Here is a 27,757-nt window from a genome sequence, read left to right as displayed (position 1 = left end):
AGTATATTATAGAGAGGCAGACAGGAAATGTGGGGAGTGTGAGAGAGGATGATATGCAACACACGTCCACAGCTGGTACCAGAGAAGCTGTGGTTTTCATTTTACATATCTTAGCTTGAATGAAACTATGACAGCGAAACCTAACATTTCTTTACAATGACACACTTTGTACACTGGAAAGTGGAGCTATTAATACTACTCTCAAAATGTTTCAAAAGCTTAGTCACATATAGCCCACATTTTTAAACATTTGAAGAAGTTAATTATTATCACTGTTCACTCTATAGTCATGATGTCCACTAGATGGCACAAAGTGTATTAGCAGAGTTCAATTTCTTGCAAGAATCTTAAACTACAAGGAAGTAAATCAGGTCAAATTTTTAGGAGCACCTCAACTCATTCTAACTTTCTAAATGGACACAAGTTTAATTGTCATTTGCTTATGACATACCTAGTTTATTTGGGGGCCGACATTGAATATCCAACACAAACCCAAACATAACTTTTTATTCAAGTATTAAAATGTAAAGCACATTATTCTGAATATCAACAAAGTACCAATCAACACAATTAGAAAAGCAAAACTCCATCTTTTCCTCAACAATCAACTTGTAATATGTGTAATCTCTCCGTTCTCCTGGATCCTTCTCGGTCGTGTAATGCATAGAAATGTTTGCACAGTAGCTTGAGTAAACTGACAATCCTGTGTCCCAAAAATATTTCAGTTGGTCCCTTAAACTAAAATACAAAGGGGGATGAAAACATAATTAAAGGGTACTTGATGTATGGATCTGACCAGTCAAATTAATGACAAATTTACCACTAGCCAAGCAGGTTACTGCACTTAGCAAAGCACTTTCACACATACAGCTTTATCAATTCAAAGGGTTTTTTTTCAGCATTTGGACTGCATGAATGTTTATGAAGGAGAAGCTAATTTAATACACATTAGTATACATATTTTCATGAACTGTGTAATATTTGTACTTAAAGCCTGATAGTATAGCTATGAACATAATGCTATTTACCTATCAAATGACACCGAAATATGCCCGAACTGCTTACCATTCATTAGTATCATCATGCTTGGTTTTTTTTTTTTTTTTTTTTTTATCAAAAGTGAATATCAGAAAGGCACAACAAAATGAGATCCATACCCCACCCACCCCAAATCACATCAATTGATCCCACATTTTCTTTAGTAATTTTTTTCACTGTGTATCATAGATTATCTATTTAGATAAACAAATTTACAACAGTTACCTCATTTTAAATGAGAAGATTAGCAGGCAAATCTCCCAGTTTGACAGGGACAGAGGCATAGATATTAAAGAGCTTTTGTGCCTTTGATTTGGTTTGAGTGGTCTATATGCCCTTTATATTTGACATCGTCATAAATCTGGTAATTAGATGAGCACATTACTAACAACTGAGGTAATGGGCTCAACACCTGGGAGACATCTTGAAATAACAGGAGTGACCGATAGCAAAAAAAAAAAAAACCCAGGAGGAGGTCCTAATGTGTATAATAAAAAGTGCTGCAATGAGACATCGTTTAACATTCTCCCTAATTTAAGTAAAAATGAAGATCACACACAAATGAAGAGTTCCAAACAATTGACATCAAAACTTGTGGCCACCGAGCTAACAGCTGATGGCTGCAGGAACCTGTTTGCCCCGAGCACTTTTCCAACACAGAGGAAGAAAAAAAGCATTACTCGTACTTCACTGAAAAACGGACTCCATCACCAAAGTGCCTGTGAGTGCTTTAGATTGCAATAACTTCAGAAAATGAATTCTTTCTATTGAAGCAATGCTAGTCTGCCATATAATCCAAGTACTATCCTTATGACAGTTAATTAGTAACAATCAAATAAGAGACTTGCTCAGCAAACATTTCCGGGGAGATAAAACCAACAATGTGTGCTTGTAAGAAATAAAGTGATCCCCAGAGTAGAAATCAACATTAATATAACATAAACTGTCTTTAGAACATTAAACTTAGATTTTCTAAATAATATATAAGTACCGGTAATTCCAACACGCCACAATGCTCTTGAATAAGTGCATCAGATATCGGTCCTATTGCCAACAGTGACAGGTAGAGGATTGTGTAATACAAGAATGCACTGCACTCAAAGTATTTTCTTCCACATGTAGAACTAGGTTAAGCTGAACTTTGGAGGAAAAATGAACAAACAGAGGAACAACCGGTGGAGTGATGTGGGCTCTGCTGCAGCATTAGACGCCTGTCTGCTGAGGGCCTTGTCTTCTGCCATCCTTTAGGGGACGGGAAGTCTCAGAGACCAACCTGGAGCTGAGTCATGTCCACCACAAGGACACTCGGAAAGTCCTGGAAGAGTCTGTCATTTTCATTCTGTCAGTCCGCCGTGATGCCTTTCTCTCTGAGCTCCTCCGTCACTCGCACCAGGTAAGTGGGGTCTGGGTAGCCAAAACTGTCAGGAGAAATAAAAAAGCCATCACTGCATCTGTATGAGCTCAGGCAGCAATAGTGCCATCTAGCCAAGGACATCAGCTGAAAGCATTTCCTTGTCAGAAACTCGAATTACATCTGTCAGTCCTCACTGAGCCCTGTCCTCAGACGACCACACCTCTTAGGGAAGTTTTTGAGACCATTACCAGATCCAATCTTTGTGACATTCACTTGAAGCCAAAAGCCCATACATACCAGCGGGGCCCGCCCCATATTGAGGTCTTGTGGTGAATGTCATTCCAGGTGATGACATTTTGCATGCCCGTAGTCATGGAGGTACCGACGGTGAAGATAAGGCGCTGTTCAAAGGCCCGGCGCAGCAGGCCCAGCACACGGTTCCCCTCAGGGCTGTCAGGGAGGTAGGCCACGCGGTCTGTTCCCGGGTACCGAACACCTGGGTTTGGGTGTTCTGGCTGTTGGCATCAAAGGAGTTAAAACAGGATCAGTTACATAAATAGCTTTAAAACCTAAAAAATTGTGTCTGTTTATTGAGGTATGTAACACTTTAATACTACAATCACTGCTGTTGTTAGATCAAGAACATGTACGGTACTTCTGGCAGACAATGAGCATTCTTCTGGCATAAAGCTGTCTCTTTCCTGGGAAACTCCACTGATTTTACACATAAAGGTCAGTTAACTTGTCAGGGAAAGTATGACTCAGCCTGTAAAAACTGTTTGCCTTCTGTGAAGGGAGATTTCCCAGGTTTCAGAAGCAAAAATCCCACTGATGTCAGGAAAGTTTATCTAAATTTAGGCTTGGAGAATACACTTTTATAAATAGAAAGCTGCAGTACAAACTGGGAGCATGAATTTTAAAAAGTCACTGGCATTTAACAGGCTCTGCCTAACGATGAGATACTATTGATTTTGTTAAAAGGAATGTTTGATCCACATTTGACCCATAAAAAAGGGACAAAAAGTCATGGAGGGTGAAATTATTAAAGCACTGGTGAGCCCCTTTAAAAGGTAAAAGTTCCACTAAAGCAGCTTTGGGACAACACTTTGCTTCCACTCCTTAATCTTTACCTTACAAATGTGAGCTAGAGTCACCAAATAAGTGAGGAATTTGTTGTAGTGATGAAAAACTGACCACAATTGAACATACAAGCCTGTTTCACTGCTGTGTTACAAATATTACTGATACAAACATGCCTTAACCAGCATATGAAAACAACTATTTTAGATGCTGTTTAGTGTTCCTTCCTGCATTAAAAGACCTGCCAATTAATTTGAGAATCACAGCAGGTTTATATCCTAGATTGTGATTCTTTTGTTTACATTTGGACTGAAGAATCTACTTTTAGTTGTATGTATTACCTTCTAAAACTGGATATTTGCAGTTCGATGTAAGACAAAGGTAGGTAAAGATTATTAAAAAGTGTATTTGACAACGCTTAATGATCCGTATTGTTTATTAAAAGCTGAGAGTTGAGTTCATTACACCCACAGATGATTATCAAAATTGCAAGTTATTCCAGTAACACTGTGTGACTCGTGCTCTCGGTCTACTCACCGCCTGTAGGCCAGGAGGGAAGCTGTAGATGATGCAGATACATCCATAGCCTTCATGCCCAGGAAGCTCCAGATCAGGATCTCTCTCTACGATCATATTACCATTGGCAGGCTGGTTCCCAATCAACTGGCCGTAAACCAACCGACACACAGGACACGCTTTCTTCACCTTAAAGGCTTGATCCAGGCAAGAGCGACAAAATGAGTGGCCGCACCTCTCAAGGGTAGTCTTCTCCACTATGTCCCCCATGCAGATTGAACAAGTATTATTGTCCTCTGCCTCGCTGTGGGAAGCCATGCTGGATTCCATGTCCTTTCTCTGGGCTGCCTCGTGGAGCACGGCGCAGGCCTCCTCATCAGCAGGCTTCCTGAACCTCTGCTGCTGTCTCTGGGAGCGCCGCGGCTGGGGAGGTGGCGGCTGAAGCAGGTTCCCTTCTCCGTTCGGCTCCAGGACTCCGACACAGGGCAGCAGAGCCCTCTTCCTCTTGGGTCCCCCCTCCTGTTTGCTCATTTCTTTGCGGGCACAACGGCATAAGTCAATGAAGGCTTTTCGTGTCTCGCTGGAGATGGGTCCATCCATCACGCCAGCTCCAGCATTCCTGGAGCCTTCCACCGGCTGCAGCCTCACGGCGCAGCACCCTCCCCTCTCTCCTCGCCTAATGATACCAGCACTCATCCCCTGCTTGTGCTGGAAGTCAATGAGCCAGGGCCTCCCAGCTGCAGCCAGGTAATCCCACACCGCCTGTGAAACCAGCACCTCATCACTGCCCTGGCCAGCACGCACACTCATCTCATCAGAGGAAACTGCACAGAAAAGCACAGAAAAGTCATCAGCACCTTACAGAGTGTCAACAAAAACATCAAAACAAACACTATTTGCACTTGTTGTAGAAGTTGTCCCCTTATCTGCACTTGCACTTATCGTGATTTCCAAATGCATTTGAGGAATGATGCTATCTTCTGCTTTAACACCCGCCTGCTGGCTGTGGTTGCTTTATTTCTATACTTCATAGTCAGTCTAACACATCTATTTCAGTTGTTGTTTCTTTTTGCATCTGTGAATGACAAAGTAAATCTATTATCTCTACATGGACTACTTGTAGTGGCTGCAGCATGTCAAAGAGAAATCTACAACGGGCTGCGGACGTCTCAGCTGTTCACAGACTGTAAACAAAGGAAACTAAAGCCCGTCATACGCGGAGGGCACGAAAGCTCACTGACAGCCACATGCAAACACAAGAGTGACACTTGTTTCGGTTGATATGTTACCTTGTGATCCCATAAATCCCTTCAATTGCGAATAAAGCTTCCTGTTGAACAGAAAAAGAGAGGAAGAACAACTGAAGCGTTATCACAGCTACTCGGCGATAAACCATTCTCCGCAGCAGTAGCAGCAATAGCAGCAGCAGCAGCAACGAGGAAATTCAGCGATTTCGCAACAATAGCTTAGATATATCTACCGTCAACATTTAGCTAAGTGTTTGGGTTTTTTTCCCTCTTCTCCTTATTACTTCAGTACCTCACCCTTTGCCGTAGCTCGTCGCTGCCAGTCAGGGAGGTTTCTGGCTGGATTAAAGAGCACAGCGCTCCATCGGAGGAGGCCTTTATTTCTGGCGTGCTGGTGCACTTTATCCGCGGATAATTCGTCTTTTGTAGTCAAGACATGGTATCCAAAACGTTATCTGGGCTCATATCACTTCAGGTTTTCGACAGCCCTTCCCCAGCCCATTGCAAACGCCATCCAAAAACCCTGCACTTCGTCCCCCCCCCCTAACCCCCCTTAGTCTCGCCTGTGTTTGTCTTCCTAGTACGTCCTTGGGCTAGGCGTTAACAGAGTAAAAATAGCACTTGTAGTCACTCTTCTTATCTGGCTCCGGCCACGCTCGCTATGTGACAGCTTTCTAAGGCAGATAATGTGCTTTTTCTGCTCATTTTGAGTCCGTGTCTCCGCTTTCAGGCCATGTCCTCCTCCTTGTTGGCTCCACGGGGACCAAACATCTCCATCAATAAGGGGGACAGACCACTGGGAGCTACGAGAAAATGTGACCAGGAAGTTCGTCACTGAGCTGACATGATTGGCCGACAAATGGTGGTTTGTGCTTCTTGCTGTGAATCATACTTATGTCGTGCAGAGCAGCTTTAATGATTAAAAAAAAAAAAAAAAATGCAACCCACACACAGTGAGCTCAGCCTACACGACACTGAGGGAATACCCACTCATTCAATTATGATGCAAATTAAGCTGTCTGTCAGGATGCTCTCACTTATTGACAGAAATAATATATCTGTTGATACATTTTGACAGAATACATTGTTTGGGTATAATTACAGCTTTTTATGTGATTTCTTAAATTCAGTACCACAGTATTAAAAAATGTTGGCAGGATAGAGCTGAAATTATATAATCATAATAAATATTATATATTAGTATAACTATGTCCTATTTATCTCTAGTATACCTCCCTCATATCTGTATCTCTCACTCTAGCTATCTAGTGTTATTGTACATTGCTCTATTAAGTCTGCAACAAACAATTATTTTCATTATCAATTAATCTGCCGATTATTTTCTCAACTAATCAATTAATCATTTTGTCCATAAAATGTCATAAGATAGAGAACAGTGCCCGTCATAATCAAAAAGGTCGAGGTGACGTCTTCAAATGTCTCGTTTTGTCACATCAACAATAGAGCTATATCGATTAGTCAATTTAATCGATTAGTTGATCGTCAGAAAATGAATCGGGAACTATTTGATAATCAAATAATCGTTTCAGTTTAGTTTTTTAAAGCAAAAATGGCAAATATTCAACAGTTGCGGCTTCTCAAATGTAAGTTTGAAGCTTTTCTTTGTTGTATGTAATAGAAAACTGAATATCTTGATCAGACAGCACATTTGAAGACATCATCTTGAGCTTTAAGAAATTATAACAGGTATTATCATCTACTTCTCTATTATTCTCTATTTTTATAGACAAAACGATTCATCGAGAAAAATAATTGGCAAATTAATAGATAATGAAAATAATTTAAGAAATAATTAGTTGCAGTCCAAAATCCAAAGATATTCAGCTCACTATCATGTATGACACAGAAAAGTTTCAAATTCTCACATTTGAGAAGCTGCAACCACTGACTATTTGATATTTTTGCGTAAAAAATGACTAAATTATTCGATTATCAAAATTGTTGCCAATTAATTTTCTGTTGATCTACCAATCAATTAATCCACTGATCGTTGCACCTCTATACTCGTACTTAACTAAAGTTGGGTGATTGACCAACAATCAGAAAACCTCATTAGCTCTCTGTTTATTAATGAAACTGAAGCAGGATATGAGCCCCTACATCCATTACAGCAATAGTTCTCCTCCTGCTGCTTTTCAGTTAATGCAGGATCATAAACCTCAAACATGAGATAGCTGCTGACTCAAAGACACCTCCATATGACAGGAGACAGTTTTTCTATCTAAAACTAATGCAAGAATTTCTGGAAATTGATCAACATTCAAAATATCTTCAGATAACTGACGTGATGATAGTGTCTTAACACCTTCAACACCTGTGATGTACTGATAATAAAGAATTTCTTAGATTTCATCCAAACCTCTTAAACCTGATTCATAACAACCTCTGTAATCTTATTAAACCTGCAGAAATCTGTGATTCTTGTTTCAAGTTTTGATAGACAAAAGTGAAAAGGGTTGATGAGTCTTTCCTTTTCCTGTTAAAAAAAAACATTGCTGTCAGAAGAGTGTCAGAGAAGTTGAGAATCCTTCTCTCGTCTGCAGCTAGAGCAAAAAATGCACCAGAGAGGCTTTCAGTGAAACCATGCTGATACAGTAATCTGTTTCCCTGTCTATTCTGGTTTTTGGTTAGATTTAGGATTTGCTGATGTGACAGTTGGACCTGGCTGTCAGGTCCAACTATAGACTTTGGATCACCCTGCTCGAGGATCTTAGGCCGGCAACATCATGCAATATATTCCACATCACTTCCCAAAAAACATTTCATACTGTGATTATACTGTTTATTTCAATTTAGTACAATTTGATATTTATTTAGCTATTCTGATTTCAGCTACTTCCTTCTTTATTTAAACTTCCTCATTTAATATCTGGTGATCTTACTCATCGAGGTGTAACTTTATATATGACGACTGTGAAAGCAGCTGATTAAAACCATGTATCATTTATGTTGTGTAAGTCAATCAAATGTTTTTTTATCTAAATGCACATCATAGTTAAACAAGGTAGGATCCAGTCTCAGTTTGTTGACAGTGCACACATATTAGTGCACACGACGGTTTGCAATTCATTGTTATCAGAGTTAATTTGGGGTTATTATATCTTTCACCTTTCTGACAGCGCTACACATTCAACACTTCTAATCAACTCTTTCATTGTTGCCGTACAGAAAAACATATTTTACTTTGTGCTGTTGCATGGATGTTAAAAAACGATATCTTCAAACACAGACAACTACGTCCCTAAGAGGAGATGAAAGCATCCGGATATCAACAAGCACTGACCCAGCCATCGTAACTATGGACCTCCAGCACATCACCTACTCAGCTTCTGCATCAGTGGATGAACTAGTGGAGCTCTACAATACAGTGTACTATTATAATATGACACTTCTTGGAGTCAGCCCATGGGAACTGAATTAGTGACTGACTCTGTGGGCTCACTGATTTTTTTCTTTTGCGTTAATGACTTTTACATGAACGTAAGACATCCAGCTGTGATTTAGAAAATGTAGTCATATCTCAGTAAAGCTCCTGTGGCTACATGCAGTTGTCGTGTGATTCAACATATATGGTGCAGCTCCAGGATTCTGTGTCATGCTGACATCATCATGGTCTGATCTTAATGCTATTTAAAGGAACGATTTCATAAATTAAACCTGAGCTTTGGAAACACGAATGAAAAGTTTTAGGAATCACCCTAATCAACTCTGTCAGCATCCACAGCTGAAGCTACACAAAATGTATCCATATTACAACCATGGCTTCAGCAGTTTGCTCGAAAAACTCTACATTTATAAATGGCATCATTACAATCAGGCCAGTAGGCAAAATTCTGTCAGCTGGACCACACTGAAGAAGGAAATTAGGTTTTAATATCACAATAATGCATCCAAATTACATATCTGCCAGAGAGTCTAGTAGTAAAAAAAAAAAAAGCAGCACAGCGAGCTATTGTTAATTCTCTTTGGCAAATCACTTTGCAGCGGCAGAAAAGCTTCTGGAGGTAATTCAGATTACACTAATGTCTTTTTCCCCTTTAATTATGACTAATTCATGAGCCTACTTCATTATAAATGTACTGTCTTTTGTGGCTGTAAGGAGGAATCTTTCGACGACAATTGCATACTGCACATCTATCTGAAGAAATGTAGCATTATAATTTTGCAGATAACAAGTTCAAATGTTGGCGATAGATTAAGTTTAAAGACTGATGCTGCTAGTTCTGGTTTTATTTAAAGATACCCATAGCTGAAACTTCATATCCCCACCTCCTAAAAAATGGCTAAAATTAGGACTGAGCTGTATGCTCTAACTAAAGCCCTTTTTGTGGCCAACAAAACTCCAGTCTGTCATCTAACTCCAGCCCCTCATTTCCAAAGTGTCTTCCCCTCCCTTTCACTATCCCCTGTCAGGTCTGCCACTATTTTGGCCCCCCTTCTGGTCTTAGAAAGGCAAATGTCAGGCACAAGATGGTCAAAGTTGGAAAGGCAGATTATTTGTCAAAAGCAACCTCTACACATCTACTCAACCCTACACTGCACCAACACTTCCAGATATTTTCATCCCTTCATCTCTGACATCACCAGTTGTCTCCCACACATTCAGAAGCTGCCTGCCATTGTTATTCTATCCAAACTATCATCTGTGTCATCTGTGGCTCAATTCACAGTGAACAGCACTCATCTGATGATGCTTCACTCTCTTTTTCCCTGCCTCGGCTATTATTCCACTACCTCTATGGGAAGCTGCCAAGCCTTACACTGGTGATACTGCTTCATAGCCTCGCATCCTTTCTATTCACTTGTCCAATCCAACTGATTGAAGCTGCTCCCAAAGTGACATCAGCTAGAGCCTACCCCTGTGACTTTAAATCATCTGTCAGTTTCCATGTCATTTTCTGCTGCTTGAGTGCTTTGCCTGATAAAGAAAAGCACTACAAGTCAAACAACATGGCAGCAGGTGCATCTGGCAGCCTCCATTCCTATAGGGTCCTAAACTGATGAAGCTAAACTTCACTTTGATATTGTGGCTGATGGCAATGCTAAAGAGTAATCTGTTAATATGCTGGCTGAGAAGCAGAACTGTGAAGGGAGATGCATTGGCTTCCAACACTGCATCTGTGCTCATCTCTATTGAGAAAATAACCATAAGCCAGAGTCCTGCATCTTTTTCAACATCTCCAAATGCAGAAATACCCTCAGTCTTCTGCTGCACCCATGATACTATCAAAATACATTTTCTTTTTTCTCTTTTCTTTTTTTTGATTGTTAACCTCCTGACACTCAGTCCATAAAAGGGACTATGGAACAAGTGGAACTTATTTATGTTCTTATTCTTATTTATGCTGTAAAAACTGTCTCACAAGGGAGTCATCTATTCATGCTCCCTTTATAGTCCTTTTTTCCTCACTGGTCCTTCTCTAGACTCTGAGATATTGATGAAGGCAATAGGTTAAAAAGAACTATACACCAACAATAAATGGAGCATTCGTCATTACCCACTTGTAAAGCTTATATACTCAACACTGACAGGAAAATATCAGCTTCATATTTTGAAGATGAGGAGACACTGACTAAAAAATCGACCATTGCTCCAAAACTGGAATCTGCAGCTTTGAAGGATCCTGCACATGCACAAACTGCTCCTGCTTCACCTGCAAGAAAGGCTGCTGCTACCTGTGTGGCTGTAACAAATGCACCTCTGACTGCACGTGCAAAAGACACTTATTACGCATTAATATGCTGCCTTGTTGGAGCTTATTTTCTAGTGTGTCATAAAGATGTTGATTCAACTCTGCTATTTTTTTTATTCCAAGTTTGCACACTTGTGACACAGAGTACTGGAAAGTATACCTTTTTTACACCATTAGCCTACATTAATTGACAGCTAGTCCTACTTTACAACTTAAGGTTTTACTTACAAAACATGTGATGCATTCTATAGATTAAACTACTCAAAAGTAGCCAAATAGTTAAAAAACTAGCTCCACCTCGACCAAATAGAATAAAATGTTATAATACAATTATAACCCAATAATGTAATGTAACTAGGGGCATTTTTCTGTATTGAATAATTTACTTTTGATCATTTAAGTACATTTTTGCTAACACTTACTTTTACTTAGCTTAAGTAATGTTTTTACATATTTTTATTGCAACTTTTACTGAAGGTGGAGGACTGATATTGTCAACAGGTAGTCACTTTCTTCATCATCAGGCGTATCAAACGTTAATTAAGGAGGTCTTAAATGAGGTCCTCATTTGAGAGAGGAGGGGAAGATGGCGACCGCAGGGTTGGCAGATGAAAATGGAGAGTGAACAAGGGAAATGGAAGTTGAGAATTTTGAATTTAGAAGCGAGAGATCCTCAGAGAAGGGAAAGAAAAAGAAAGTTGATTCATCGAGTCATAGTGAGAGTGAACATGAAAAAGAAACCTACGTGGTTTGAATGAAGATTCAGGGTTTGAAAGAAGGTGCTGGATGTAGAGCTTTGTCAGAAAAGCACACTGTGGCAAGATGGATTAAGGATGAAGTGGGTGAAGTTAAACTGATCGACATAAAACGATTGATAGTCTTTGAACATATGTCAAAGACACAGATGGAAAAAGCCTTGAAAATCTTAGTGTTGGGTGCTGGGATGGATATGTACCCAGTGGCATGTTTTCCACTTAGCAAGAAAGCTCCAATAAAAGGTAACGTTGATGGAGTCTCATGCAGAGTGGATACAAGGAGATCTAAAGAGTGTTAAGGGGTGACAGAAAGCTATAGAATGAAGAGGTCTGACAAAGTAGTTAATGAAAAGTATGAAACTAAATCTATTATGCTTCACTTTTATTTGGAGTATTTGTCTGATAGAGTGTTCTTGGACCATGTGTCCTAACTAGTAAGGTTGTATGTGCCCAAACCTTTGCACTGTAAGAATTGCTGGAAGTTTGGTCATAGTTTGCTTGTATGTAGGAGTGAGATAGCCACGTGTGATAAATGTGGGGAGAATGATTGTGAAGTAGACTGTGACAAAGATCCAGTGTCTTCTTTGCAAAGGGAAGAAATAATCAGGGTCAGATCTAAGAAGAGACATAAGCATGAGGAAGTAGGTAAGGAATGTTATGATGCGAGACAAGAATCTAAGCATGCTGAGTTTTGCTTTTGTAAGGATCATGTGAAGTTTTTTGGCCTTTTTGGCAATTAACTGCACTGTTGGAGTAAAAAGAAATCATTATATATAGATATTATTTCAGTGGAGATTTAAGTTTAAATCCAGTAGATGGCGGTAATGCAACATTTTGGATGCCAACTGCCGCTAAAAAACAATAATACTAATAATAAGAACGTTAATTAATTACCTCCTTCCTCCATAGCTCTTGTATGATTCACATTAGGCTCGTGGTGGAGCTCTCGCGCTGCCTTGGAACAGGCGGGTGAGGTGACACGGTGCGTCACGAGAGGAAAGCACGCGATGTTTGGAGAGACATCAGGGGCATCTGTTGCAAACGTTAACTGTTTATGTCTCAGTGATCTTTTTTTGCCAGGCACACTACAGCTAACGTAGGCAACATTAAACTATTATCTGTGTCTCGAGCCGACGTGGGATTAGATTGCTAAAACTGTGAAGATGTAAGTTTTGAGTTTATTACGTAGTCGTTGACAGTGTCGGTGGAGTGGTGTATTGCGGTTCAGCCAGCTAACATTAGCTTAGCACACGAGTTAGCCGCAGCGGTGCGTTCATATTTACATGCATGACAAGACTAAAAGGCACAGCACATCGTTAAATCCACCGGCAGACAACTTTCCTTAAGTCTTATATAATTTGGCACCAGCATGTCCTTTAAACTGATAAACTCTTTGCTAGTCTTGTTTACGCGCCTTGCATCAGCTCAGCTTTCGTTAGCTAGCAGGCTAATGTCAACCCAATAAGGCAAGGGTAATGTTAGCACTGAAAAAGCATGGTGTCATGATTAGCTTAGATTTCACTTTAGCTAACGTAGGCTAACGCCAACTTACACACTTGTCAGCGATACTTGTAGCACAAGCTGCTTTTATCCCATTTGAGTATTTTTTTTTACCCTCACTGTGTTTTACATTCAAATGACTATACAGCTTCCTAGCATTACCTGACTCAGTCTCACAATGTGATCATATAATTGTTTCCTAGTGAAATGTGTTCAATCTGCAGTGTAACGTTAGCAGGTGCACCGGTTTGATTAAAGGGTTTATTCTCACGCTTAGCTAAGACAACAGTTATTGCTTTGGGGTGAAGAGGTGATGAATATTTCAGAGGTTTTCATTCTAATCTGGAATGAATGAGTGAAGCTTTCCTCAACATGATTCAAACGTGACCTCGTGTGCTGTATCCTCGTTGGCCACTAGTGGCTGTGAAAATGATAGGCCCAACTAATGCCAACAAGTAGGGCAGTGTTAGTTCTTGAATAACTACCAGAATGAAGCATGGATGATGTTGGATTATCCTAATGTCACATATTCCCTCTTCTCTCTTTGTCATTAGGCAGCCTGCAGCAGCTAAGTGGTATGACAGACGGGACTCCGTTTTTATAGAGTTCTGCGTGGAGGACAGTAAAGATGTGCACGTAAATTTTGACAAGTCCAAATTTGATTTCAGGTAAGTTGTATTCATTGCACATTAAATGGTAATTTTACAATTTTTAGATGAGCCTGATGATGCTTTTTGGAAACAGGGTCCAGATCCTGTGATATAGTGTGTGAACAGAATGTTGAAAACACAAAACTTTTTGGTTTACATTTAACGTTTATGGTTGCAGATGGAATAATATGACCTCTTTTCACCTTACAGCTGTATCAGTGGAGCAGATAATATCAAAAACCAGAATACAGTGGAACTTTTTGGGGAAATTGACCCTAAAGTAAGTTTTTCACTTGCGGACATAGTTTCAGTTCCACCATCTGTTAAATTAATTTGAAGCCTTCATCAAACCCTCTTTGTTTCATGCAGGAATCCAAACACAGACGCACAGACAGGTCTGTGTTGTGTTGTTTACGAAAAGCAGAGGCTGGGAAATCATGGCCAAGACTCACCAAAGACAAGACAAAGGTAACTCATTCATTTAAAAATAATGTGTCAATCTGCAGAACATTGCAGTTCTGGTACTGGCTTGTTGTACTTGCCAACCAGACATTTCTCTTTTATTTCCATGAATCTGAACATACATCTTGGTCAGCTGTTTTCTTATTTATTTAAACCACATGTTAATAAAACTCTCATCTGACAGTATGATTTAAAAACATGAAACTTCTTAGTTCTAGGAATGGTGATGATTAGTACGCCACCTAACTAAACAGCTAAGTAAATATGAACATTGTAAAAACAGCTGGAATAAACTGATTGCATGTTAAATATTGCCTTACTTAACAGCTTGAATCTATCTTCCCTTAGTGCAACTGGCTGAGTGTGGATTTCAATAACTGGAAAGACTGGGAAGATGACTCAGATGAGGACTTGTCAAGTTTTGACAAATTCTCAGAGGTAAGAAGATTAAGAATGCACAGTTCCTGAAGCGAGGGTATGTCCAGATGAAGTGCCGCCATGTTGATTGTTGTCTCTTGTTAATGCGTCCAGATGATGAACAGCATGGGAGGGGATGATCTACCTGATTTAGATGGTGCAGAAGATGAGGTATGTTTTTTTTAATACACAGAGTACTTTTTTATGTGGTTCATATCTTTATTACAGAGATGGGTTTTTTTCTGTTTGGAGAAATTGTAATCAAGTGAAATTTATTAGGTAAAGCATATATGAAGGATTTTAAATGTTTTTTGTTTTGCTTTGCAGCATGATTCTGCAGACAGCGATGATGAAAGTAAGTACTTTTCTAAAAGAGCTGTCATGTAATTTGTGACCGGTAGTCACTAGTTCTGACGAGGTGATGTTACAGAAGACAGGCATAATGCTAGGCGGTGCCAAGTGAATACAAATATGGTCTATTTTAGGGTCTGTTGTGTAAGCTATAAAGATGATATTGTCCTATGTATATTATTGATTATTATATTATGTTAGAAAGGGCTTGATTGTTGTTACAGTCCTTGAAGGAGAATTGATTTTATTCTATCATAAATGGCTATGATAAAACATTAAGTAAGAGATAGTTAACTGTTGTCTTAACACAAATGGGTATTTTCAGTACTAGTTGGTCGTAGCTGCACTCTGTCCAGCCTGTGGTACCTAACATTGTAGCAGTATCAGTTATAATTTTTTTCATTTCTGATTATCAAATAGCTTTGAATGTTTTATTGTGAACAATTTGGTTAATTGTTCTTTTTTCCCCTTCTCTCTCTCTTCCAGAAATGCCCGACCTTGAGTAGATGAATATGGATGCCACCTCAGTAGTAAACAAAGCGAGTTATAAGTCTGTTGAAGAGAGAGATCGGACATGAGTTGGCAGCCACGTTGGAGAGGAAACCTCATCTCTCGAAACAGTTTCCAAAGCGAAACCCCTCAAGGGAGTGACTGTTGGATACAGACATGCACAGAGATCCATAGCGACATACAGTGCTGTGCTTTGCTGTTCTGTTCTGCATGGACAATTCTGTTCAAAATGAAATGTTATTGTTCATTGACTTAAATGACTGTGGGATGTGCTGATGTCTTACACCTTCTCTTTTTTTTTTGCAATGTCAGGTTATGTATAGAACATTGTGATTTCTAACGAAGAAAAACAACTAAAAATGCCTATTTTCCAAAAATGATTTTTTTTAATGACAGGTTTTTCCCTTTTAATGTTTGTATTGTAAATTGCACTTATTTTGTTGTGTTAATTTAAAAAGTTCCGCTTGAAATGGGTTTTCCAATGTATGCCAACATCTGCAAATATTTAACAATAATTTCATTCTTTTTAAAACATATTTCAGCATTTAAAATAAACAGATATGCTTGTGCAACTTACAGCTTGTGTTGAGATTATGGTAGTAGAGTGATACAGTCTTTGCACATAGTCAAACCTTTGCTCTATGCCAGTGTACAAAACATTGCACATTGTAGCAGGTACAAAAAATACTTAATTTTCTTCCATATGCATCCTGAGGTGAGGGCAGAAATCCAATGTACCCAGCCAAGAGTTTCCCAAATAGTAAAAACACAGCACAGGTTATACATGTTTGTTCATCAGAAACACTAGAACTATGCTTTGGAGGCTTGTGTGTTTCACTCAACATGTGTTGAGCACTTTTGTGTTTGTCCTATGCTGTGGGAGTTTGGGTATACATTTCTAATAAACTTGTTTCAGGCTGTTGAATATGAGAATTTAGTATTGAAGCATCACTTTTTCAAGTTCCAAAGGAGTTTAACTCATCAACAAAGGTTAACTATAAAATAAACTGAGAATGAGATGATTATTCTCTATTAGTGTGGGAATGTGGTCTCAGTGGCAATATTTAAAAGATAGTTTAACATTTTTCAAGTCTGTCATAAAACAACACCGACATGCTCGTGTACTGTACACTGAGAGGATTATCGGTTGTCCATTTGTAATAATTCTAAATTGAGAGTTGTGGGACAAAACTAACAAAAATGTTTTCTAAAGTTTAGCTGAAGCTAATATGGGACTTCTGCCATCTTGAGTTGCACAACTTAATGTTTTTAGAGTAATAGTCCCAATGTGTTTCCCCACACAGTGTTTCCCTGCTGAGCTGCGGTGGAGTGACAGTTTCATTTTTATATGAAGCTCTTCCACAACACTTCAAATTGTGCTATATAAATACATTTTGACTGATTTCGAAAAAGGAAAATACCCACTTGATTTGACTTACTTTGCTGAAGCATCATATCTTTGGTTGAATTTTAGAACGATTGTGGAACTTGGAATCACTTAGGAAGGAATCTCTTATGGACAGGACGAACAATCTTTCAATTTACTGATGGGTGAATGTGAATACCAACTTCCGTGAAAATGTGAAATGTCACTTTGTAACCACTGTGTAGTGCTGATGCTTCACAGCACTGCTCTCTCACTTCTCTCTAACATTACACAGCGTATTCCAGGGGTTTCCCATCTCCTCTGTTCTTTTATACTGAGTGCAAAAAGGAAAATGGAAGTCTGAAATTCCATTACGCTGTAAATTTCCAGTGTAAATTACTTGTGATGTTGCTGGATATTATTTTTGTCAAACATGCAATATATGTATCCCACAAATAGAAGTATTTAGCAAAGATGACGTCTCCTGATTCTGTGATGCTCATCTAATCTGGTATTAAATTGTAATTATCAGTCAGTAAAGGCTATAGATTATTAATGGGCATAAAAACTTAAATACCGCTATCATGCACACGTTATGAATCGCATGTGATACTGAAAATGGATCATTTGAAGCCAGTGGAACTTCCTTAGTAATTTTTAGCAGCAGCTATGAAGCCTAACAGTAAGTGCTGTACATTTAAGTCGTTACTCTCCTGTGTTCTGCAATAAATGTTTTTACCCGTGTGTGGTGCGTGCAGGCCGTGCAGAGCTTCTACTCCGGTGTGAGATGTTTAGGAGCTGCATGGTGTTATGTATGTGTCAGCAGTCTGCAGACAGGCAACAGGAAAATACAATGCAAGCACCTTTTAAACACCCTCCCGTGTAAAACTAAACTGTGGGCTTAAACCCACAAAAGGTGGCTTACCACTGATGGAGAGAGTCATTAGAAGGACATAATACTCATCACAATAGAGATGCGCAAACTAGCTAAACTAATAAACAGCAACAGCATCAACACTGTCTTTTGTGAGAAAAAGTTTGATTTTCTCCAGCAGCAACGGCCATTGTTCACCATATGAAAGTGGAAGATTGTGTTCACCATGTTTTTTTCTAAACTTCAGGCTGCTGTGAAATTAATGTGGGAAATTATTTTGAATATTTGTAAAACAACAACAACAACAACCTTCAAAATGACCAACATTCTTTGTCCCCTGGTTATTTTTATATATTCTGCTAATATCGTTCCCACACAACTCTCCGGAGTATCTAAAGCACAGATGCAATAAACCAAAAGGCCACTGTGGACCATGGAAAAGTGAATCCACAGATTCAACAGTGACCATTAGACAAACATCATAGAAACCAACAGAAACTGTTATTGCCAGCGTTTTGTTTCCATGCATGAAAGGAGAAAAGCAGTGAGATCAGCATAATCCTTTCAGGGGCCTGCGGCCGTCCCTCTGCCTGCCCTGGTCAGCATGATGCTCCAGTGCAGAAGCTCAATGCCAGGCCTGCTCTCCCCTCTTCCTCTCTGACCGTGGATTTTCCACCGCTTTATCCGACCTGAGCCTCCAACCCTGTCCAGCACACACAATGTAAAACTCTGCCTAATCAGTTCTGCTGCCACAAAACTAATTTGTACCAATCCGGAGCACAAGTGGAGAAATTGAGAAATTGCTCGTGCTTTTGTTATCAAAGCCCCAGCTGAATGTGAACTGTTGATTGTACATTACACAGGAGACAATGGAAAGTAAATCGTGGGAAATGAGAGGAAGGTGGACATTATGATGATATTAACGTTGTGCTTGTAAATATACCAAAATTATTGGAAACCAAGCAAAAATTTCACTGCTCTTCACTCTGCCCACCATTTGCCTGCTGCTTTTTTTTTTATTTTTTCACATTTGAAGGTCAATGCAATTTCCCAACAGTCAGTGATGTTCTACCACTTTACTGGTATTAGTGCTTCAATTAGGCAGTTGGTGGTACTTAGATGGTAGATCTCCACCTCCTCCAGTAATACGAGAGGTCTAGCTGAACCCATGAAAAGATGAAAAGAGAAGAGTGTGCTACACCAAACACATTTTTGTTTACTTCTCTGCTTGCCCTGACCTCATAAGTTAAACCACAAGCAATAGTTTCAAAAGCAGTCTTTAAACTGAATAAATGAAGTATAAACTGACTAAATCAAGTATATTTACATTTGCAACCCTTTGGTCTAGTTTCAGAGAGATTTCTATAATAAGCAGATGCAGGGGTCAGGGCAGGAGGAGGGTTAAATGATTTTGTTTTGAGTTGTAGTATTGTGTACTAGCCCCTCCCCTGGGCTCAGCGAAGCAGCTTTGGCCCCTGGGGTGTTATAAAAAGGCCTCCGAGCTCCCCCTGCTCTGGTAAAGAGGCTGAATGTCTGCAGGACATGCTTAACGTTTGTCTATCCATGTTCTTCTACTAACAACCAGCAGGGTTGGCACATAGATGCACAGAGACTGGCGTATTGCTCCACTCAGGAGCTCTCTATGACAGAAATCAGAAGGCAGAGCAGCAGGTTATTCACAGTTACATGTTGAGCAGTTTAGGTGTTGTTGCATTTAGCTTTAGAGAGGCAGTTTCTGTTTGAGGGCAGGTTTTTGTCCTTTGCTCTGTTGTTTTTTTGTTTACCAAACAACAGGGTCTCAAACATAGTTATTACTGTGGAGAAGCAGCATCTCCTTTTAGTTGATTAGTTAGTTTTCTGTTGACTTTTCATCCCTCCATTGCTTAGAGGTTGCTTTTTGACCTTTTTGCCACCATGTGGGAGTTCCGGTCCATGTCCTTCTGGCGGGCGGTGTTCGCCGAGTTCTACGGCACCATGTTCTTTGTATTCTTTGGGTTGGGGGCAGCCCTCCGCTGGACCACTGCGCCCCATACTGTTCTGCATGTTGCCTTTTGCTTTGGGCTGGCGGCTGCCACCCTCATCCAGTCCATTGGCCATATCAGTGGAGGACACATCAACCCGGCTGTTACCTTTGCCTACCTGATTGGCTCCCAGATGTCCCTGTTCCGTGCTTTCTTCTACATCGTGGCCCAGTGTCTTGGAGCACTGGCTGGTGCTGCCGTGCTCTACGGGGTCACACCCGGCAACATGAGGGGAAACCTGGCACTCAACACAGTAAGATTACCTGCCAGACACTGGAACTAGTAGCAGCTTTAATAGCCCATATCCATGTCCTGTGGAGACTATTTTATATGAATATAATTCATAATATGACTCTGGCATTTATGTCAGCACAAAGTCTGACAAAGCTTATATCTACATTAAAGTACAATAATTTAACCCTTTTTCTTTCAGCTGCAGCCTGGTATCAGCCTGGGTATGGCCACCACCATGGAGGTCTTCCTCACCCTGCAGCTTGTCGTCTGCATCTTTGCAGTGACAGATGAGAGGCGCAATGGACGCCTGGGATCCGCTGCCTTGGCTATTGGTTTCTCCGTGCTCATGGGACATCTTCTTGGGGTAAGAACCAACCAGGAGGATCTAGAAATTTGAAATGTCTCACTAGCATTTCCATTCAAGGATCCTTATATCAGTTCAACAGTTTTTACCCAGAGCTCTCCCTGTCTTTGACTTAGATGTACTACACTGGAGCAGGAATGAACCCTGCCAGGTCCTTCGCCCCCGCTGTCCTGGTCAGGAATTTCGTCAACCACTGGGTAAGATGATCACATCTGTAAATCTATGTACGAACACTACAAATGCTTCAGATCTATTGTAAACCATAACAATATGAACTCATCAACACATTCTGCTCTCTCAATCTTTTGTTTATGACAGGTGTACTGGGTGGGACCCATGATTGGTGGTGCCATGGGTGCTCTGCTGTATGACTTCATGCTCTTCCCCCGCATGCGCGGCCTCTCCGAGAGGCTCGCCACACTGAAGGGCACCCGGCCCCCAGAGGCTGAGGGCCAGCAGGAGACCAGGGGAGAGCCCATCGAGCTCAAGACACAGGCCCTATAAGCCTGGAGTAGAAGATTGGCTTTCTGACCCCCATCCCTCACCCCTCACGCCTCACTCTGCACCCTCAGTTCCCGGTCCATCCTCAGCCCCACTCAGCGTTTCTGCACACATACCTCTTTCCCGCCTCCACACACGCTAACACAGATCCCGAACACATCCTTGTTCTGCATCCAGAACTAGACCTGCTGAATCACAGTGAAGGGGTACCCACAGCCCTGACCATCTCGCCTAATTTCCCCTCTACCCAGCCTTCCTCCTCCTCCTCCTTCTCCTTCTCCTCCTCCTTTTCCTCCTCCTCCTCCTCCCCCTCCTCCTTCTCCTTCTCCCTCCTCCTCCTCCTCCTCCTCCTCCTCCCCCTCCCCCTTGGACTGCAGGACAAAGATGGAGGGTTAGAAGAAGACTTGCCACTGAAGGAAGCACCCTGTGCCTTGTGGTGTGGGGAGTCAGTCCCTCCTGGCTGACCTGGTGGCTATAACTGCTCAGGACAGGGGCCCCTCTCTATCTTTCTTTTCTTTTTTTTTCTCTCTTTCTGTTTTTCTCCCTATTTTGTAGTCTGCTAGGAGTGAAGCTACAGTAGAGCAGTGGACTTCTGCATGCTTTTCCATTTTGATCCAGTGTGATCTCGCCCTTCGTTTTGTTTTGTTTCATGAACTTTGGGTATATTACATGTACGTATTATACTTTAACAGTATTTATTTGGCTCACATTCTTTTTTTTTTTTAAGTTACGTGTGCATGTGTGTGAGAGAGAGAGAGACAGAGTGAGTGTGCATGCATGTCTGTGTGCATGTGTATGCTTGTGTGCTTGTTTTCATTGATCATTTTTATTTTTAACTTTTCATTGCCGCAAACCTTTGTCTGTATCATGATTTTTTTTTATCATGCAAGCTTATTTTAGGGAAAGATGCTGCCCTCACTGATACTGCAAAAGTTAAAGTTCAATTCACAAATTCAACAGATTTCATGTTAAATCCCCCTTTTTTTATCAGATGAACATAATTTATGCCTTTTCAGTTGAGTCTTAAAGCCAAATTCATTCACTTTAGAGTTTTTGTCTCATCTAGTGAGGCATATTTATATTAAAATAAACACAAAACACTGAACTATCTGTTTTTTTCTGAGCTCAATCTTCAATGAAGTTAGTTACAAACACTTGAAATGGTAACATCGCCTCCAAATTTGTTGCCCATTACTTAATAAATGGGAAATCTGCAAGTTTGTACCACATTTAGATAACTTATACAGTATTTGTGTTGGGTTACATTTTAAATGAATTTCTGACATGATTTTGTCCTCAAAGCTTTGCTTTTAGAGCAGCGCTTATCACAGATTCATGTACAGGTGTGTGATAGTTGGTTTGCTTTTACTTCTGCGTGTCTGCCATGGAAAAACAAAGAGAGCAAACCTGACACGCTGTCAAGAGGAACAAGCGTTTCCTAGATGAATTGTGTTGTTTGACACAACTGAAGAGTCTTTGTTACATCAACTCAAGGTTAAAAATGAAAGAGTGCATGAGGTGTGGTGGCTTCTTGCTGGTGTTTGCAAACACCTGGTGCCTTCTCTTTTCTACGCTGAGCTGGGTGGCTCTTTAGGAGTGAAATAGTTTCATTGGATAAGCCCCTCTCTGATATTTGGGAGAAGAGAGAAGGTCACCGTGAGGCGACTGAAATCTTTAGTGTGTTTGTACAGGGTGGTAAACGTACACCTTTATTTTTCATACAGTCTACATAAGAGAGAATGAACTTTGAAGTTGAAGCTCTACATTGGCCTGGTGTCCCCTCTCTCTTCCATCCCTCCTTCATTCACCCTACCTCCTCCCTTTGTTTACGTGGCAGCCATCTTGTTCTGCTCTAATGAGGGGACATCTAAAGCTGCTGGGATGGAGAGGGGGACGGGGCGCTGAGATAAGTTAGCATTTTGACATTTGCCAGAGCATTTATTGAACCAGACATGTAAGCTGATTCTCTCTTTCTGCTTCCTCTGCATAACCTTTTTCAGTGTGATTTCCCTGGCAGTGGTTGAGTAGAAATTTAAATTTTAGTGATATGTTGAAATTAGAATTTGTGTTCTAAAGGAAAAGCTTTGTGATGTACAGTGTAAAGTTTTCTTTTTTAAAAACATTTCATGATTGTTGAAACTGGATGGATAGGAAATATAATATGCTAGTTATGCAATGTCTCCTCTCTGGCTGATGGATTATGGAAGTGATGCCAATTATGTTATTCACCAATATGCTTTCATTCAATGGACAGCCTTTATGGTACAGGGCATACCTTCCCAATCAAATGCCATTGATTTATTATTTTTATATGTCAAAAAAATCCTAAAATTCTTATGTTTCCAATCTTTTTTTCTTGTCTGTTTTCTTTTAGACTGATTGTAGAAAATTATTGAATTTAAATAGATGGTTCCAAACAGAACAGACCTAAATTTAGACATAACAAAGAGGCAGCTCTGAGACAACAATTACCATACAGGCATATTCTTGTCTGAAAACTAAACCCAGTCACCATTTACATAAACATTTGCCAATCAGATGAGATCATTTCTGTGACACCACAGGGGCGGCAAAAGCTGCAATTCATTTTTTTTTTCCATTTCATTCACTTGTTGCATATATATTCCAGTGTTTTAAAAGATGCCACAGAGAAAAAGGGAGACAACCAAATACTTGTAAATAAATTCGCAAAAAAACTATTTTTGATATTTTGAGAAAAACTGAGATTTTATTTGTCACCACAGATGAAAGATTATATTGATTGTAGCTTTGGGGTGATTTATCCAAAAGTTGATTCACAAGATACAAAAGGTTTTTAATCTAACATACCAGGTACATCTAACACACCTTTATACTATTACTGTATACACACAACATTGATAATGTGATGGTAGGTAGTGCAAAGCTTTTAAGGTTTGTGGGGAAGATTGCTTGATATACATTCAGACCAGTGAATAAAAGCTGCTAAAATCATTTAGAGCTCCCACGAAGCAAAGACACATGCATCCCCAGCAGCATTATATAGTTTTACTGTTAACTGCAGCACTAATTACTTCTTTACTTTAGATTTTCATTTTATGTTGTACTATATCCCTTATATATATATATCCCTATTTTAATCTTTAAAAAACACACAAGCCCAACAACAAAGAACAAGAACCTGACACATGAATGTGAATGTGTTAAAAAAAAAAAGACTCCAAACAGCATGACATTCATTTTGCTACATTAATTAAAAATTAATGTAACAATTAAGGTTTGGGAAAATATTTTTGATCATTTATGTTCACCATTTCTATCACAGTTTTATCACTCAAATACTGAAAAAAACAACAAATAGCAATTTTTTTTGCATCAGGGCATCTAGACTCAAATACAGAATCAAAACCATGTAACATTTATGCTCAAAAAATAGGATTGGATGCATACAATATACATTTAACAGAAAACACCCATTGGAGTCTTTAATTGGACAGATACAATATCAGCATTTCCTCCCACCGTCATCATCACTATTAATATCATCTGCTGTATTATATGTGATGTGGTATAGTTTCACAGTCAACAGTTATGGAGAAGCTTCTTGTTCCTTTCTTGTTCCTAATCCTCACTATACCACAGAGCAGGTTAGGGTTACAAACACTGATTGGCCAATGACTAAATTATGAAGTATTTATCATGCACACTGTGCATTTCTGTGATAATGAGTGTACAACATACTATAACTGAGGCTTAGCCATGCTTTTTAATCACAAGGAAGAGTTATATACAACAGGGAAATACTCTTCAAATATTCTTGCCTCATCGTGACTAAAAAACATGCAACAAGCACAGAGAACAACATGCAATATGTTCCATAATCTCGAATATAATCTCTGCTAGCTGACTGACCACTGAGTGGCGATGTCATATTATCATTATGCTTTCATGAGCGTCTGCTGTCACACATGTTAAATTCTGTTAAGCTGTTGGATAAGCACTGTAATCTGTACAGCAATTTGCTTTTTTTTCCAAAATGCAGGGAGTGTAGTACAAACAGATGAACAAAGAAATTGACATCAACAAACCTACCACCAGGTGAGAGTGAAGAAAAGGTTTTAAAAAAGGTGCACAGCAAGTTGCAGATGACAGTACTTTTCGTTCTGGTTTTACTTGCAATGATTTCCTGCTTCCACGTAGCACCAGCTCATCGTGTTGAGTCCAAGAGAAATCACATTAGTCTCTGACAACTTTTTACTTACAAGTAGATGAGGCTGTAGATGGATGATGATGTAAGTGTAGGGAGAAAGTCTGCACAAACTGTAGCAATCTTTTCATATGAAGGTAAGACAGGCGAGTTTGTCTCCGGTATCTGTTCGATGTCTTCTTTACACTCTAAGAACAGCACTGATGGGAAATCCTCCTATTGCCCCAGATTCTTCAGAAGAGTGTCTAAAACTAGGTCCATATTGTCAGTTGTGCCCCTAGAAAACAGACATACAAATTTTAGGAACCAAATAATCGCCTCTAAACCCTGAGTAACACTATGTGTGGGAACCAAACAACATAGCAATGGATTTCATGCACAGGCATGAAGATATAAACTTACATGTCATGCGGGAAGACAACAGGAGAGTTTGGGTTGAAATCCACAGAAGGAGATGCTGAAGTTTCCATTTGGTCTTGAGTGATGGACTCTTGAGGGCTGAATGGTTGCTGGAACTGATGCCTGAGAGAAACAGTAGGAACAGGAGCGCCATCAACAAGCACTGTAGATTCATTAATGACCAGCAACAGTGCAAGATGCAGGCTTCTTACTAGGGGTGTGCCCGAATACAAATACGTTACTCAGCAAAGCACAAATAATGTTTGTTTTTTTGTTTTTTGAATATCTGTTTCATACAAATACTTTAAAAATTATCTGTTTTTGGGAAGAAAAAAAATCCCATGTGATATACCAGTGCGCAGGTCGGTTACATCGCTATCTCAGTCTCTATCCTCTGCTTTGCTGTTATATGTATCAGCAGGTCTCCACGAGGGGAGTCACATCCACCTGCCACATGACACACATGTCCTAATTTGGACATCACTCCAGGAGTTGGGGGTGTTTGCCAGAGATAAAGCTGAGCTACTGACACAAGTGAAGTGCTCCCTAGGGACTCTCCATAACCTGCTGTTCACCTTCTCCTTTCCACAAAGTTAGGTTGTAAAAAATAGGCAATAAATGAAAAAGTACAAAGCAAGAATCGCCTTTGAAGTTCTTCTCTACACGTTACATGCTGTGCTGTCTCTATGTTATGGGTGTATAAATAGGTAGAGGTCTGTCTGCAATGAGGCAATAAGAAAAGATTTAGCTCAGTAGTCAGTGCAGTTGTCTATAATCTGGGAAACTCCAGTTCGAGATCTGGTGTGGGGACCTCCTTCATAAAATAATTTATTCCTGAACATTTATTGTAACACTTTAATTTTCTAAAATTAAAAGTATAATAAAAACAAAAACAGGATTTTTAAGCCTCTTTCCACTTTTATTCGAATACAAATACAAATAATTTGTCACATCCTGCCTGGACTTTGTTTGTTTTTTGGAGTCTTTGTGTTTTTGTTCTTTTGGTTCTCTCTGTTTTCCCTTGTGTGTTCCTCCTGTGTTCATGTGCTCCTCCTCTCATCTGCCCTGCTCCTAGTGTCTTCCCCAGTCTATCAGCTCCCAGTCTGCCCTTGTGTTGTGTCACCTGTTCCTTGTCTGATTAGTTCCTGTTTTATTTTGAAATGTTTTTTCCTTGTGTTTTGTTACCTTTACTTCCTGTGTTTTCCTGCCTCTGTTGATAACCTCATGTGTTCCACCTACGTCTTGTTTCATTCACCTGTGTTCAGTTTGAAATCAGACTCTGTGTATTTAAGTCTTGTTCTCAGTTCAGTTTTTGTCAAGTCGTCTGCGTTTATGGTCCATGTTCCTTGTTCCTGTGTCTCAGTGTCTCCTGTTCCTTTTGAATAATTCAATAAATAATTTCTGCATCTGACCCTGCCTACCTGCCGCCATCTGCGTTTGGGTCCACCTGCTCCACTCTTCATGACATAATTTTGCTGCCTCAACAAATACAAATACAAATACAAATACTGGGCTCTCTGCACATCCCTACTTCTTACAGCCACTGGATCAAAGTGGGACTGCAGCTAGCAATTCTTTTCATTATCAATTAATCACAATATAACCAAAGTTCAAGTCAATAAAGCGAAAATGGAAATAGCACATGTTCATACTACCAACTATTGGAACACCTTTACAAAACGAACACTGACATATCGAATTGATTTGACTAATTTTGACAGCTGAAGCTTCATATTAGCTTCAGATAAACTTTTAAATACATTTTTGCACAGAAGGAGGCTTGTGAAGTTTGGATCTCTATCATATCATATCTCCAGTATGAATAGGAGGAATGATTATGGCAAGAAAAAAACATTTCAATGTTCATTTAGGCACCTGACCATTGTTTTAAGACATACTTGAAAAATTGTGAACCCTTCCTTAAAATGGACTTAACTCGAAGTGCATTGCATCACATGGTTTATTTGCTGTTGTGACTTTTGGTTTGGTGAGAACTGAGAAGTGATAGAAGACGATCTTATATGATAGTATGATGATGTTGCAAAAATATGAGGTAAGTACACATTACAACATGACCAAAGTCCAAGACAATTCAGTGAAAATGGTGATAACACACCACCAATGATCAAAACATAGCCTTTACCAAAGAAAGAATGAGATATTTAAATGAAAGAGTCTTAACCTCTTAAACACACCTTTGCAGGTCCATCATTAATAA

The 27,757-nt window shown here is 39.7% G+C and overlaps 4 protein-coding genes across 8 annotated transcripts in view; 2 read left to right on the top strand and 2 right to left on the bottom strand.

The window, feature by feature from the left end:
* Nucleotides 1-492: 492 nt before the first annotated feature.
* dtx3 (deltex E3 ubiquitin ligase 3) lies at nucleotides 493-12,679 on the bottom strand. 5 transcript variants are annotated; one of them, XM_042409070.1, is made up of 5 exons: nucleotides 5,528-5,792; nucleotides 5,278-5,318; nucleotides 4,010-4,812; nucleotides 2,690-2,907; nucleotides 493-2,456 (listed from the first exon to the last, which is right to left on the bottom strand). In XM_042409070.1, the coding sequence occupies exons 2-5, from the start codon at nucleotides 5,288-5,290 to the stop codon at nucleotides 2,381-2,383; spliced, it is 1,110 nt and encodes a 369-aa protein (XP_042265004.1). In that variant the 5' UTR covers nucleotides 5,291-5,318; nucleotides 5,528-5,792; the 3' UTR covers nucleotides 493-2,380. The 5 variants fall into 5 exon arrangements, with proteins under 5 accessions (XP_042265004.1, XP_042265003.1, XP_042265005.1 ...); XM_042409069.1 differs by having other exon boundaries at nucleotides 5,533-5,792; XM_042409071.1 differs by lacking the exons at nucleotides 5,278-5,318; nucleotides 5,528-5,792 and adding an exon at nucleotides 12,599-12,679.
* A 52-nt stretch (nucleotides 12,680-12,731) lies between these two features.
* Nucleotides 12,732-16,170, top strand: ptges3a (prostaglandin E synthase 3a (cytosolic)). Its single transcript, XM_042409074.1, has 8 exons — nucleotides 12,732-12,869; nucleotides 13,759-13,872; nucleotides 14,065-14,134; nucleotides 14,224-14,322; nucleotides 14,665-14,754; nucleotides 14,848-14,904; nucleotides 15,061-15,088; nucleotides 15,571-16,170. Coding segments are annotated over exons 1-8 (480 nt in total). The 5' UTR covers nucleotides 12,732-12,867; the 3' UTR covers nucleotides 15,591-16,170.
* Nucleotides 16,171-19,748: 3,578 nt separating this feature from the next.
* mipa (major intrinsic protein of lens fiber a) lies at nucleotides 19,749-21,188 on the top strand. Its single transcript, XM_042409415.1, has 4 exons — nucleotides 19,749-20,108; nucleotides 20,289-20,453; nucleotides 20,570-20,650; nucleotides 20,772-21,188. Exons 1-4 carry the CDS (start codon nucleotides 19,749-19,751, stop codon nucleotides 20,955-20,957), a joined length of 792 nt encoding a protein of 263 aa, XP_042265349.1. The 3' UTR covers nucleotides 20,958-21,188.
* A 2,471-nt stretch (nucleotides 21,189-23,659) lies between these two features.
* The window catches only part of stat6 (signal transducer and activator of transcription 6, interleukin-4 induced), a 34,252-nt gene continuing 30,154 nt past the window's right edge, over nucleotides 23,660-27,757 (bottom strand). The window contains exons 21-22 of the mRNA XM_042409390.1: nucleotides 25,543-25,662; nucleotides 23,660-25,417 (exon numbers count right to left, since the gene is read on the bottom strand). Of these exons, the coding sequence (XP_042265324.1) occupies nucleotides 25,357-25,417; nucleotides 25,543-25,662 (181 nt within the window). The 3' untranslated portion in view covers nucleotides 23,660-25,356. The remainder of the gene's footprint in view (nucleotides 25,418-25,542; nucleotides 25,663-27,757) is intronic.

Source organism: Thunnus maccoyii, chromosome 4, assembly GCF_910596095.1.
Source record: "Thunnus maccoyii chromosome 4, fThuMac1.1, whole genome shotgun sequence".
NCBI classification, from domain to species: Eukaryota; Metazoa; Chordata; class Actinopteri; order Scombriformes; family Scombridae; genus Thunnus; species Thunnus maccoyii.
The sequence above is the reverse complement of the archived record's forward strand: the minus strand, read 5'-3'. Positions and strand labels throughout refer to the sequence as shown.